Source organism: Annulohypoxylon truncatum (assembly GCF_022578515.1).
Source record: "Annulohypoxylon truncatum strain CBS 140777 unplaced genomic scaffold F4807scaffold_31, whole genome shotgun sequence".
In the NCBI taxonomy this organism is placed as follows: domain Eukaryota; kingdom Fungi; phylum Ascomycota; class Sordariomycetes; order Xylariales; family Hypoxylaceae; genus Annulohypoxylon; species Annulohypoxylon truncatum.
The window spans coordinates 356103-369564 of NW_025953817.1; the positions used below are offsets into that span (position 1 = coordinate 356103).

The following is a 13462-nucleotide window of genomic DNA, read 5'->3' on the forward strand; positions in this document are numbered from 1 at the left end:
GATTCAATCCATCGTTCAAGAACTTCCGCCAAACTCTTGCGATGCACAAAACTTCCCGAGAACAATAAAAAGATAGGACGGGAGCGTTCGTGACGGAATTAGACCCGACTTCTTATTGTCACGTCTTATACTAGCCACGATCACGAGGTTATTGCGCGTTGTGTGATCTCTTCGTCGTGACAGCTATCAGCTGTCCAGTGCCGAATGTCACGTTAAATGCTCCATAGATCTAGGCATTATATACCCGATGCTAGATGTCGCTCGCTAAAGATCGAGACTAGCGCCGGCTCCCGCCGCAAGTTCCCGAAAAGAAGTCAGCTCGCGGGCGAGGCCCTCCCAACATCTAGGCTCGGTGGTCTTGATCGTCATTCCTTGCGTTAATATTTGACGGGATTTATATCATTTCTTACTTTTCTAGCCACGCAGCTTCGATTTCCTTCTCGGAACTGGCTCGAGCGAGAGCGAAATCGCTGCTTTAAGTCGAGTTTCTCAATGGCCTCAATGGCCGCAAGGGAACATAGCTCACGATCTTGCTGCTGCGTTGGCATATGCAGAGAAGCACAATGAAATCATGCGGGGATACATCATCCACTACTCATCGACTAAAGTGGCAATGGTTTGTCTCAAGCGTCGAACAGATCATTCAACGGATCAGGTAGCAACATACATCTAGGCGTCTATGTAGGATTTCTGGGCCAGTAGCCTACCACCTGAGCCAGTAGCTAAGGTAGGTGTAATACATATGCGTGCGTGTACGCAGCATGTAGGCCTCCCACCCCATCACAGCCCACTTAGCTCACTGCCCCCTGCAATAATTAAGAGGGACACAACTCCCGTTGACATCATCTTTTCGATCTTCCAGCAGCTATTCGCTACACCGCCGAATCCTGACAGCGAGACTCGCAGCAGTGGGACATTTCGACAAAAGAAGACCCCGAAGCTCCCAATCGACGGGCATTGCTCCCTGCATAACATACGTCTAGGCGCGGCTTTTTTGCATGATAGGTCTCTGCCGGTTGCCTTCTAGACGTCTCCAACGGCCATACGAATAGGCCCTGTGTTTCCTCAACTGCGTCTTTAAAGTCTCGTTACGGTTCTTTGCGCTTGTGGCTTACACCCTTCTCTCTTTCGAAGCAAGGATCTATCGACTAAATATTGAAAAATACACTAGAAAGCCTGGAATTGCACAATCATTTGTGATACTCATATTTCACACCATGCCATCTCGATCGAGAGGTCGTCATGATCAGTACGACGACGATCCATACGTCTTCGACGACCCCTACCGCAATTCAAATTCGCCTATTGGAAATGCGCATTACGAATACGTCGGCACCGAGGAACCCTCCGTGGTATCTAATAAGTCTCGCCGACCCCGATCTTCGAATCCAGACCCTTATCTGCGACCAAACCAACCTAGAAGAGATTCCAGAACAGAAAGCCCACCACGGCGCTCTGGACGCCAGAGAGCATATACACAACCAGAAAAGCCCGATAGAAAATCACCACCTAGAGCTTCGCGACACAACTCCCCGCGTCGAACCAGCAGCAAAAAGGCGCCCCAGAACAAATACCAAGAATTCAGCGAACGACCGGCTGTGAAACGCACCAAATCTATTGGCCAATCCGGCCTCAAATTCATCAGCGAAGCAGCCGCACTATACGCCGCGACACAAGGCGGTTCAGGCGATCGCGAGCGCTCTCCAAGTCGCGACCGTCCTCGCAGCTCACACCACGCTTCAGAACCCCGCCGTCACCATCACCATCGCCGGCACTCTCCCAGCCCGTCTCCAGACCCGCCCATGCGACGCCAGAGAGCGTACAGCGACGACACGCGGCGGCACCGCAGACACCGATCGCCCTCGGTAAGCGACGAGTCGGACTACGACCGCGACCGCGGCCGGCGGCACCGGCGCTCGCGCGCGAGCTCCTCGCACGCGTACAGCCCGTCTCCCGCGCCGCGTCGCCGCAACGCGAAATCCGCCTCCTCGACCTATCGCTCCAAGCCATCGTCCAAGTACCCCGAGGAGGCCACGGCCGAGCGATGGCAGATGGCGGCGCGCGCGGCCCTCGAGGCGGGAGGGCTGACCGCCTTCCGGCTGCGCAAGGACCCGGGGAGCTGGACGGGCGAGAAGGGGGCTAAGGTCGCGACGGCGGCGCTGGGGGCCGCGGCTATCGACGCGTTTATTGATAAGGATCCGCGCCGCGCGAAGACGAGCGGGGTTAAGGGTTTCGCGGAGAATACTATTAGTAGCTTGATTGCGTCGAAGTTGATGGGGGTTAAGGGGCCGACTAATCGGAAGGGGAAGTCGAGGTATTAATTAGGGTTGGAGGAGGGGTAGGGGGGTTGGTGGATGGATTTCTGTTGTTGCTGTATACCTACCCCTGCCTGCCTACCTTCCTAGCTATGCAGGTAGGGTGTACGGTGTTTGAAGTGATACCTACCGGATATTTTCCCCGCATTTAGGGTTGGGGGCGGAAGATTGATGACAGATTGACGCTCATGAGAGAATGGGTAGGATGAGTATGGTAAACGGGATCGGCTTCATGTCGCCACGACGTTACGACTGCCTTTTCTTGTATACGATAAAAGTTAGACGGATAGCATCCCAGGTGTTTCTGGTTGGGTACTCGACTCAGTCTCAGGATTTATGAGGTTATTAGTTAGAGTCTTTATACTAGCTTTTTCGTGAGCTTTATCGTCGATCTGGGCTTACCTAGTAGGCAGTTGTGCGATTTATCCTATCTCTCTAACTTGTGTGCTGTAAATCTGGGGGATTCATGTGGGCGGGTACGTTAGCGATAGTATATGTAGGGTGGGTGACTATTGAATATTATATGACGATATCCCAAGATTTATTTCTCCGAGACTACCCTTGTAAGAGCTCCCGTCAATAGCATCCTGATTATACCACAGGATCGTATGCAGTTAATCTAACGTCTTAGCTGCCTTTTCATTATAGATCTCGTCCATGCCTGTTATCTTACTTGGGGCCGATTCGCTTGCAGATTTTTGAAATGAGACACCACCACCCCAGGTCGTCCATTGCGTATACTAGGTAATTTGCTAGTGGTTGGTATCCGAATTTTTCTCTTTGTCTTCTCCTTTCTCCATACGATGCATGCTAATAAGGGAGTCGAGTCTAAAGCACACATCGCTATATACCTATATATATCCATGGTTGTCGAGTCGTATCACTCATATATTGGGGCATACAAACATGGCTTGGGAAGGTGCCTACATAGCTTGTCGGGATTGACAGCATAGCCGATGCCTTGAGACCTGGTCACCTCATCTACTCCGCGTCGTTAGTAGACAATATGTAGGGGAGTGGGTGATGATTGCTAAGGCTATACGTAGCAAGGGGAGTCGCACTGCTTCGTTGCCTACTCCCTACCTACCTAGTATGTCTTCTCATCAACCCTCCCTAGCAGCGGATTTAGACGATGACTTAGAGAACTTTCAATGTTACTATATGATATAGTGGAATTCGTATTGGATCTAAGCATAGCGTCTGCGGTAGCAGTTGTGTATGAATATGGTCGCAAGCGAAACCTACTTAATTCATTGCCATTCTTTAGAGGCGACCTAATTCAAGCATACTCATGTGATTATAATGATTCGACAAACCCGGGAGATCGCATAGTGCTCGTTATTTTCTTGGATAACTATAGATACTGTCAGGGGCTATGGGCTGACTCACGAGCATTTTACGCACAAGTTCTCTCTTCTGATAAAAAGCTCGAGTGAAGAAGAGTCCCAGGTTTTGTGCCAGGAAACATACCGGAAAGCTACGGATACTGTGTGTAATGTCCTTTTTCGTCCTGGTCCTGTCATCACGTCCCCCCTGGGTCCCCCTCCGCCTCCCACAATTTTTAGTAGGTATGATCTTTCAAGCTTTCTGGCGTTCTTTTATACGAATTAGGGTACTTCTTGAACACTATATCGCCATCGCTCGAACATCTACCGTCCCATCCGATCTCTTCTCACCTAAGCAACCTAGTCTACCCTCCTAACAGCCGATCTCCTGAGGCAACCGGATAAAACCCGGTAACCACCTGAAGATTGTATTAGGTTTATAAGTATTGATAATTAATAAATTCCCAGCCTTCGGGCGATCTCAAATTAATACAATTGTATACTAGGTTCCAAGTAATTCTTCCAACTAAAGTTTTGCCATTTTGTCACGGGGGGTCGGGGTTCGATTCTAGCTCAAAGTAATAGTATTTCTTTTCTTTTTTCCCTCTTTTAACCTCTTTTAAGTGGGCCCTCCAATAAAGAGGGATATACAAACAAAGATATGACTATACAGAGGAATATGACCCTAAGGGAGATACATGAGGATATTCAGCCATTTCTAGCTGACTATGATTACGGCTGTCGTTGGTATAATCTAGATAACCATGGTGGTGTTGATGATGTTTAGGAGGGTTTTAATTCCTTAACTCAGTTAAGAGAACTGTATAGGTAGATAGGTTTGATAACCGTTTCCATAGCCTCCAAGATATGAGCATCCTAAGTAAGCATTTGGCTGATGGAGGAAGAAAAAAAATCAACCATCATGCTTAATATACTATCACACTATGTGTTTCAATGAGGTATCAAGAAACACGAACACTCCGTACAGGTTTTCGTTGCTATGAACCCGAACTCAAGCAATTCCACGGTAGGGTAAGGTGGGTCTAGATCAACGACGAAAATCATATGCTTGATAAGGAATGCTCGCGCTTCTTGAAATAAAGCCATAGCTTTTCTTACCTTATTTGAAGGTCGTTCTAAATTTTGACTCTTGTCCGCGCCGATGTTTCCAGCTATGAATTAATGTGGTAGTGATATCCAAGCTTCGACGCCACCCAGAATCGGCAGGAAGATACATCACGTTTCGGCTAAGTTTAACACAGAAAGCAACGCCCTTCTCTGATGGAAGCACGAAGAAATAATATTGCTCTTGTCCTAGCTCTCCAGTGACGACCTCCCAATGGGTATCCCAGCTTCTTGTTACTTAATTTTTAATAACAATCCAATTGATTGGCCTATCATGATGCAATTGGGGTTGCTCCGATGTTCAAGGTGCCCTCTCACACTCCGTACCATACTAGGTAGTAGATAGAATGCAGCCTTTGACACATTTTCCGATGCTTTGCTAGTCTAAACGTGTAAATGCCTACATAGAAGTCGTCGTACAATTACTACAGATAATAAATGAGAGCATCAAGTTAGTTTCTTCTTGTCTTTTACACAATGAAACCAAGTCAAATTCCGACCCTTTATAACGTAACATGACCGTGTTCAAGTCAATTTCCTGATATCCCACCAATTATGAGGTATCATCTTTCATCTAAAAATTCCCTTCATAGTCAATTGCTTCATAGATCATTCGAACCTGGTTCTAAGTTTGGCGTCCTCCATTACTGAATAACTGCATCCTTAGAGCCTTTAGTTATTGATGGGTTAATCAGAGGTACGTAATACACGGAATATCAATTACTCAAGTATTTCTCAACCCACTATATCCACAAATAATAGGGATTCCTTGATGAAGAGTCAGCATCGTCGATGAAAACTATCTCGTAACATAGTGTCCAGACAACCCAATGGCTAGTCGAAAGGCTGGAATAATTTCCGATCTCTCTTTCTTGTCGGTCATTTGAACGTGGGTTTGGTTTTCGTATGATGTAGATGGAGAAGAGAGAGTTATCATCAACTCGAAGCACACATGAAGGTATCGTGGGCTGCTGTCTACAATTAACGTTGAAGCCGTGGTATAACCTAATGTACTGCGCTGTACTCTTATTGAGGATTATTGGTGCCTAATCATCGCTATTCGTAACTTCATCATCATATGAGATCCTAGATTGAGTATGTGCATGAGTGCAGCCACATTGGATAGAATGCTAAAAGGCAAGAAGGTAAGTTTCGATGTTGTAAGAGGGAAGAATTGAGGCGCCTAGGTACGTATCAGTTATAAGTGAATAGATCGGTTCGGCTCGATCCGAATGACAGGGATATAGAGGCTAAACCCAAAACGGACATTTTTGGTACGCCAGGCAGACTGTCGATTTTAATTAACTGGGCAGCTGACCTTAATAATTAAGTGCCTATCAAATTTTTTTTCTGATTGGCTTGATTTAGTTCTATTTAGAGTTTCTTGGGTGTTTTAGTGTAGCAAACTTCGGGTTACTAGTTACGACGGTCGAATTAATTATGTAATCATGATATGAATGACCAGGGCAGCGAGATTTGAGCCAATCAGAAAACGGCTCCACCATGCATTTTAACCATCCGCCAAGCTCGAGGCTGATAACCTGACTTCTTTCCTTCTCAACATCCCAGCCTTGTGGTTCCGTATATCTCGATTCTTTTATCTTCAACACATATTCGGTGAATCAAAACTCGATATAATACGAATTACTGATCGTCTCAAACGTTTACCCGGGCTGATTAGGGTCAAAACTTTCTCTGATTGGTTCGTCGCCTGGTAATCGCTGTTTGCCTATCCTCAACTTCCTTGTCTACCTAGCAACGATAGCATCAAGGCGGCCGCACGAGCTGATTTACTCACTCGATACCCACTAAATCGAATCACAACCACAGTGAAATAACGTTATTAAAGGAAATATTCCATTTTTCTCGTCCAATCATACTTAACTTGCCGTTGCCGCCGGTGGTCAAAGTGTTTAGAATTCTAATCACTCCCCGGACCCACCTCACTTTCAAAACTATATAAGGCTGGACTTCCCTCCCCAAATCTCTCCCTTTCCTTTATTTTCTCCAGCTCTTGTCTACAGAAAAAAGCCTCCCTGTAGACCAAAAGCTATCCTCAAGTCTAGTTGCCCGCCACTTCTACACTTGGTACTTTTGCATTTCGCCATCCGCGCATCTGCATTCATCGCCTTCTGCCAGCCGCTTACATTATATTATCTTCTTGAGCGCTGCCGACATTAAAAGGCAATCATTATTGGTTTTCTACGAGTGGTTTTCGGAGTTTAGGTGAGCATCTATCTTTCGTAGGCCGATTACGCATTCCTGAACTCCAACATTCATCACTTTCCATACCAATATACCATTAATCATCCGTTAATCAATACATCTATCATCTTAATCCTTTGTCAACCTATCTTCATGTCTAGATTTAATAGTATTTCTTCATTCGTGTTTCTGTCACTAACCCGCGTCAAGTATTGAGGGTACCCGACAGCTGTCGATTAGTACGCCTTGTCTCGCTCTACCCGCTATTAGGGCCAGCAGACAATTTATCTATCTCGATACCACTCGGCGTTGATCTCGTACCAACTGGACGAGTATCTACATACGCCCCATATTCTGTCGCGAGACGATCACCTTGTGAGTATGTAATCAATCTCGCTCGCTTCTTTCTGGCTCGGCATTAACGAGTCAACAGCTCCCACAAATCAGTTCGCACCAGTCAGAAGCTCGTTGCAATGGCTGCGTCCGCAAACTCTCGTCTCCCTCCCGTGGACTTGTCCGTGGGAGGTAAAGGTCCAGCCTTCGACCAGAAGCCACTATGGAACCAAGATACGGTTCGCGACGTGGCTGAGTCTGTTGGCGCGTCCAAGATCGGTGACGATAGTCTCCGTACGCTCACCCAGGACACCGAGTATCGCATGGGTCAGGTCATAGTGGAATCCTTGCGTGGAATGCGAAACTCGGAGCGGGACAATATGAGTGTACAAGACACTAGTGGTGCCTTGAGAGTCCTGGACGTCGAGCCTATGTTCGGTTATGACTCGAACCGTCCCCTCAAATATGGGGAAGCCAATCTAGGCTCCCAGGCCCTCTACTATGTGGAGGATGAGGAGATTGAGCTGGAGAAGATGATTAATGCTCCACTGCCAAAAATACCCAAGGACATGTTCATGACAGGTACGTCTCGTGACACCCAAGAAAATGACGTTATCTTCATAATACTAACTATCTACCTATAGGGCATTATCTCGCTATTGACGGAGTGCTCACGATCTGTCCTGAGAACCTTTCGCCGGCCGAGCTTAAGTCGCACGACTTGCTGCCAAAGGGCTCTGGTGCCAATCCAGCACTTGCTGCTCTCTCGGGTCAGGACCAACCCGCTTTCAAGCCTTCTGTGAAGCACGCTGTATCACAGGAGCTGGTCCTGTACTTTGAGAAGATCCAGGCTGCCATCCTGGACGACAGCGACGACGAAGAGGTGGAGAGATTGCGTGCGGCTGCACTGGAGTCGCTTGCCACTGAGCCCGGCATCCACCAGCTGCTGCCCTACTTCAGCACTTTTGTCACCGATCAGGTGACTCATAATTTCGACGATCTGTTCGTACTTCGTCGGATGATGGAGCTCGTGCATGCTCTAATCAATAACGAGCATCTGTTCCTCAACACGCACGCGCCGGCTTTCGTCTCGGCAGCCCTCACAGCGCTGCTACATCGCAAGGCATCACACAGCGACATCCAATCAGCGAGTCAGCAGTACCAACTTAGAGAGTTCGCTGCGAACGTGCTTGGAGAAATCGCGTGGAAGTTCTCAAGGTCTATTAAGACGCTTCGCCCCATGCTTCTACGTTCTTGCGTTAAAGCCATGTTGAACCCGCAGCTACCTCCTAGTGTGTGGTTCGGGGCCATCTCGGGCATTGTGCATAGTGCCAACAACGGAGCGATTAAGATCCTCCTAGTCCAGAACCTGAAGGACTTTGAGAAGGGCATGCTTGTCCCCCTACTCCAGAAAAATACGGAACTCAGCCGTATGGAGTTTGAGGCCATAATCGGCGCTATCTTGAAGGGGCTGCAGAAGCTTACGGGTGATGTTCTGCCAGTGGCTAGCATGAATGGGTTCTCCAGCGACGCTGAAGCAGCTCGCGTCAAGGCTTTCGTGGGGGACATGATTGGTGACCGGATCATCCAGCTAGGTGATCATAAGTTGAACCTAGCAGTGTTGGACGCCCAGTTCTACGACAGCGACTGGATGGGGGCCAGAGAATAGGTTGGAGGAGCGTGGTGATGCTTGGGGCTTGGATTTCCTTTGTTTAGCATGATCGGAGTCTTAGGGATTTGAGGTTTTCTGGAGTTCCTGGGAGGGAATATGTTTTTGCAGCTGCTTGCTAGGCTTTTTTCTGCGCTACATCTATAGAGCGCAGAGTGCGAAAGTCAGACTTTACGTCAACCGCACCTATCGCCATGTTCAGATTGTACATCACACGATCTCGCTTGGCCTAAGTCATACTATGCGACTACATAAATTGCAGAGCATAAGTCACTGGCTTATGGGGATAGACATCAATTGCTGTTCCTCACGATATGCGCCCAAACATGAGTGACTTTGTGCATGTGTCTTAACCAAATTTGATTGTAAATTGATTCATTTACTGCTTCTTTCGTAATCTACAAGGAGAACCTAATTCCCATGATTCGGAGGTAAACTAGGCCCTGTACTAGAGCTAATCCACTCATCTGCCCATCCTATCATACTTCCAAGGCCCTGTCCCCCTCTCTTCCTCTCCTCCTAACCAAATCACAGCAGGAATACGGCGCCAAGAGTCGCGGCAACGCTGGTCCCCAAAACGAGATAACTAGTCTGATTGATGACGGGCTTCTGGAACCCCCTCGCAGTGTCCCAGACGAGATGGCGGATGCCGTTGCTGAAGTGGAAGAAGAAGGGCCAGGCGATGGCGGCCTTTAACCCGGTCTTCAGGACGGGCGGTAGGGTGGCGGCGGCCTCGGCGAGCGTCGCGGACTCGATGTGCCAGCCCGTCAGAGGCGCTACGAGGTACGCGATCGAGAAGGCGTACAGCGAGGTCGACAGCGCTTGCCCTGTAATTCGCGTCCAGATCGAGGCGCCGAACCACGTCTGGCTGTAGTCGTACGCCGTCAGGTGCGGCGAGACGGGGCGTTGCTTGCGTTGCGAGGCGAGGAGGGATTGGGCGTCGGTTTCGGTGAGCTTTTGCGTTGATGCGCCTCTGTTTGGGGGCGGGTGGTTAGTATTAGTGTGTATGTCCCGGATGCTTGAAGCGCGGGGATTGAAGGTATTGCTGGCTGAAATCTGCGCTGCGGGTTTTGCATGTGAAGACGACTTTTGGGGTAGTAGGTCTGATGGAGAAGGGGAAGCGGTTCGGAATCGAAGGTGTTTACCTAGTCTGCGAGGTTGCGGTATTCATACCCAGAGCAAGTCGCGGGAGGTTCTGGGAGAGGAAGAGCGCATTGGGCTTGGCGGCGGCTGTGAGTTGAGAGGGAAATCAAGCGTTAGCGAAACTTAAGCTATGACGTTGTCCGGTCGAGGGGTTGATTGACAAGCCGTCGCAAGCCACGTTCCTCCACGTTGGGATGGGGAGAATAGATGAAGTATAACAAGAACAAATGGGATGATAGGTACATACCTTGCCGCAGTGCCCGAACACCAACTCTCTGCGCGATCATCGTGTCGAGATGCGATCAAAATTCCCTTTAATCCGTCCAGTGATCCTGGAGATCGATTTGAACTCTCGACCAGTCGGAGACGACGGACGACGACGATGCCAATATCGTCGAGACAATTCAATTGTAGGAGGTACTCGCAAGCGGACTCGAGTTCGAAAGAAGCGTAGACGGTGATGCGTTCATTGAACGTTAGAGTCGGTTAAAGATTGAGGAAATCCAAAGTTAATTCCGTCCAATCCCACCTCTACCCTCGGCTTCTAATCGAACCAATCAAATTGCATATGATCTATGATGACCACCGTCACCAAAACAAGTACCGAAGTACCACTGAGATCACGCTAAGCCACAAACCTAGGCATTTATCACGTGAAATGGTCTGTGCAGCAACAATCGCTCAGACAAAAATAATCTGAACGCAAATTTGTTTAAATCTATTTTCCTTCCTTTCTTTCCTCAGATAGCACTGAGCATCCAGACCACTGGTGGCTTTCCAGAACAATGGAACATCGTGTCAAGGTCACCGACGGTGCAAGCCGTTATGGGTGTCTCTTAGAGTAACTATTCTTGGGAAAGAAGGATCCTTCGTTAATCTCGGCGTTGAGTTGCTCCCCGTCTCGACGTCGTTTCATTCTGAGATCTACATTCAGATACTTGATCGCATACATTCATGCTAGGGATATGTAGTAGAATACCAATTGCATGTATTGTACCAGCTCCTGTTGTTCTTGTTTCGACGATATCAGCATCATAACGTGCACATACAGCTTAGTCCAAACTAAGAATCAATCATGTACCAATACGAGGACAATTAATCCTCACTATGAACATGACGATCCTTAAATTATTTCATGATATATCCCAAATAAAAAACAAAGACACGTACACCTGAAAATGGTCTAGGGCCGTTAAGGAGCAAACATTCTTTTCTAATCCACCCAGAAGGGATGTGGATTAGGGGGGCTGCCAGTGTCTACAAACAACCACCTATCCTGTCAGCTAGCTTTTTATGAGCCATAAGTCTATCATCTCAGGCCAGCTATCGTGCTCGACATAGCTTGAATAAGCAGCGTACAAGTGCCTGGATTAAAATCAACAATGCTGATTCCGCAATCCGATATTTTTTATCATACACAAGAGCTTAGCACTTGGAAGTTAGAATAACTTTCACTTGACAAGATGAAGGGATTGGAGAGTTAAAGGAAGTGGTTACGAAGCTTAGTTAGTCTTGTAACCCTCAAAGAAAAATGCCGGCCCATAATGTGTTGCCCAGGCCCCTTTCGGGAAGGGCCTTCCCCATACACAATTACCATATATAACATCCTAACACTGTCCAAAACTTTATTGACGAGCATCTTTCACTACATCTCTTCCATAGAAAACTGCTCTGATTACTATAGAATATCAAGGACGTTTATTTGAACATTATTCATTATTCTAGTCTTAACGGAATCAGCATTATACCGTGTATATAAACATGGCTGAAACCTAAGTCAAGGATCGTCTACGTACCAGTAAGAGGATGATAGATAATCAATCCGATAATAAAAACTTTGATACAAGATTGGGAATGCTATAGAAAATTTCTGAAGTACATATATCTGCACCTTTGAAAATAACACGGCGCTGTTTGTCATTGTGGCAACCACTGTCGTCACCAGCCGCCGTCCGTACAATTAATAAACGAGTGTAGGCTGAAAACCCTAATGTTATTTATTCTCCTGGTGTCTTCTTTCCATTATTTTCCTTTTTTCTTTTCCTTATTTAAGAATGGATACATTCCTCAAACATCTTAACACATAATTCACGATGCCATTCAACTAAATAACCTAACCTGTGGTTATAATAATGACCACATTCATACAACAATTCCTCGGAGTATTAATCAATATCATTAAATCGTTTCTTTCCTATCTACCTTACTCTTTAGGCCGACCCCCTAGCACATTCTCTATTGATCTAGGTTCTATTTGAGGTTCGTCACACATCATATAATCCCCCATGCTTTTGTCTCTGCTATTCTTTGACATGTAGCACTACCCTATTCATCGCCTCCCTAATGCATCTAACCTTTTTATGTATAGGTTTGACCGGGCGCCGACAGGGCCGCCAGGGCCGACACATCGGTGCCGATATATTTGTCAACTTCATGCAACTTTCCATTAAACAGCTACTCCTAAGCTTGACGGAAACTGTCTAACTTAATATGTTGGCAAAATGAGTTATCTTCCGAAGCCTTCGCCGAGGTAGGACGTCTTGATATAAGTACCAATTATTGCTTCATAGAGCTGACCCATTCCAGGTGTCTCACCAACGCAGGTGGATTTCAGAATCGAACAATAACACGATCTTCTATCGAACGGGGCGTTGCGGCGCGATGATGCTACTCCCTACGGAAAATAATAACTATTAGAGCATCGCATATAAGGGATTAAGAAAACTCTAAAGCAACCTTGGATAGTCCTCGGTTTTGATGACCACCTAGCCCAGGGTGAATTCATCGTTGGGCTCGATCCTAACCTCATCAAACCCCGATATAAACAACTACCTAGTAGTATCTGGATCAACCTGACCCTAACAGAGGAACCATACCTCTCCCTAGTCCTGCCGGTGTCTTGACACCCCCTAACAGCGACCAACAGCTCCCCAAAGAAGCTATAAACCGCACACAGACGCCAGCAATCATCATCTAGAGCGTAATCTCTGGAAAGCCACCCACTCCGATAGTTAACGACTATGAAATACAAGGGGTACATGGCATGGAAAAAGATGTCGCTAATTTTGTCGATCATCGCCAGAGTATTACGCAGATTTATCTGTGTTAACCTTTCCATATATCAACGGACCAAACTTGTCCCCAAGCGAGATTGATGATTCTATCAGTCTGTATCCCCGAAAAGAGTAAAGCAGATAAGACCCGGACTTCACCTTAAGAGTCAGATATCACTAAATGACTTACCGAAACCGCCTGGAGGAGTACACCAGGGGGATTGTCGGTGCTTCTGAAGTATACTTGTGGGGGCTTTTTGGTTGATCGCGTTCTACCTGGTATTTACCAGGTCG

General features: G+C 47.2%; 3 protein-coding genes across 3 annotated transcripts; 2 read left to right on the plus strand and 1 right to left on the minus strand.

Annotated features, from left to right (window-relative positions):
• Positions 1–1122: 1122 nt before the first annotated feature.
• Positions 1123–2854, plus strand: F4807DRAFT_217898 (uncharacterized protein). The gene has a single exon (XM_047994017.1). The coding sequence runs from the start codon at positions 1218–1220 to the stop codon at positions 2319–2321; it is 1104 nt and encodes a 367-aa protein (XP_047851420.1). The 5' UTR covers positions 1123–1217; the 3' UTR covers positions 2322–2854.
• Positions 2855–7443: 4589 nt separating this feature from the next.
• On the plus strand, positions 7444–8972 carry F4807DRAFT_453216 (TAF-domain-containing protein; the record flags this gene model as incomplete). Its single annotated transcript, XM_048000428.1, has 2 exons — positions 7444–7885; positions 7948–8972. 2 exons carry the CDS (start codon positions 7444–7446, stop codon positions 8970–8972), a joined length of 1467 nt encoding a protein of 488 aa, XP_047851421.1.
• A 335-nt stretch (positions 8973–9307) lies between these two features.
• Positions 9308–10607, minus strand: F4807DRAFT_437625 (succinate dehydrogenase cytochrome b560 subunit). Its single transcript, XM_047999058.1, has 3 exons — positions 10363–10607; positions 10118–10202; positions 9308–9945 (listed from the first exon to the last, which is right to left on the minus strand). Exons 1-3 carry the CDS (start codon positions 10400–10402, stop codon positions 9501–9503), a joined length of 570 nt encoding a protein of 189 aa, XP_047851422.1. The 5' UTR covers positions 10403–10607; the 3' UTR covers positions 9308–9500.
• Between the last annotated feature and the right edge of the window lie 2855 nt (positions 10608–13462).

Coding starts and splice junctions, on each gene's coding strand:
- F4807DRAFT_437625 (XM_047999058.1), bottom strand. CDS start 10,402: ATGATCGCGCAGAGAGTTGGTGTTCGGGCACTGCGGCAAG. Junction 10,203..10,362: donor TGTTCGGGCACTGCGGCAAG/GTATGTACCTAT, acceptor CTCAACTCACAG/CCGCCGCCAAGCCCAATGCG. Junction 9,946..10,117: donor ACCGCAACCTCGCAGACTAG/GTAAACACCTTC, acceptor GCCCCCAAACAG/AGGCGCATCAACGCAAAAGC.
- F4807DRAFT_217898 (XM_047994017.1), top strand. CDS start 1,218: ATGCCATCTCGATCGAGAGGTCGTCATGATCAGTACGACGACGATCCA.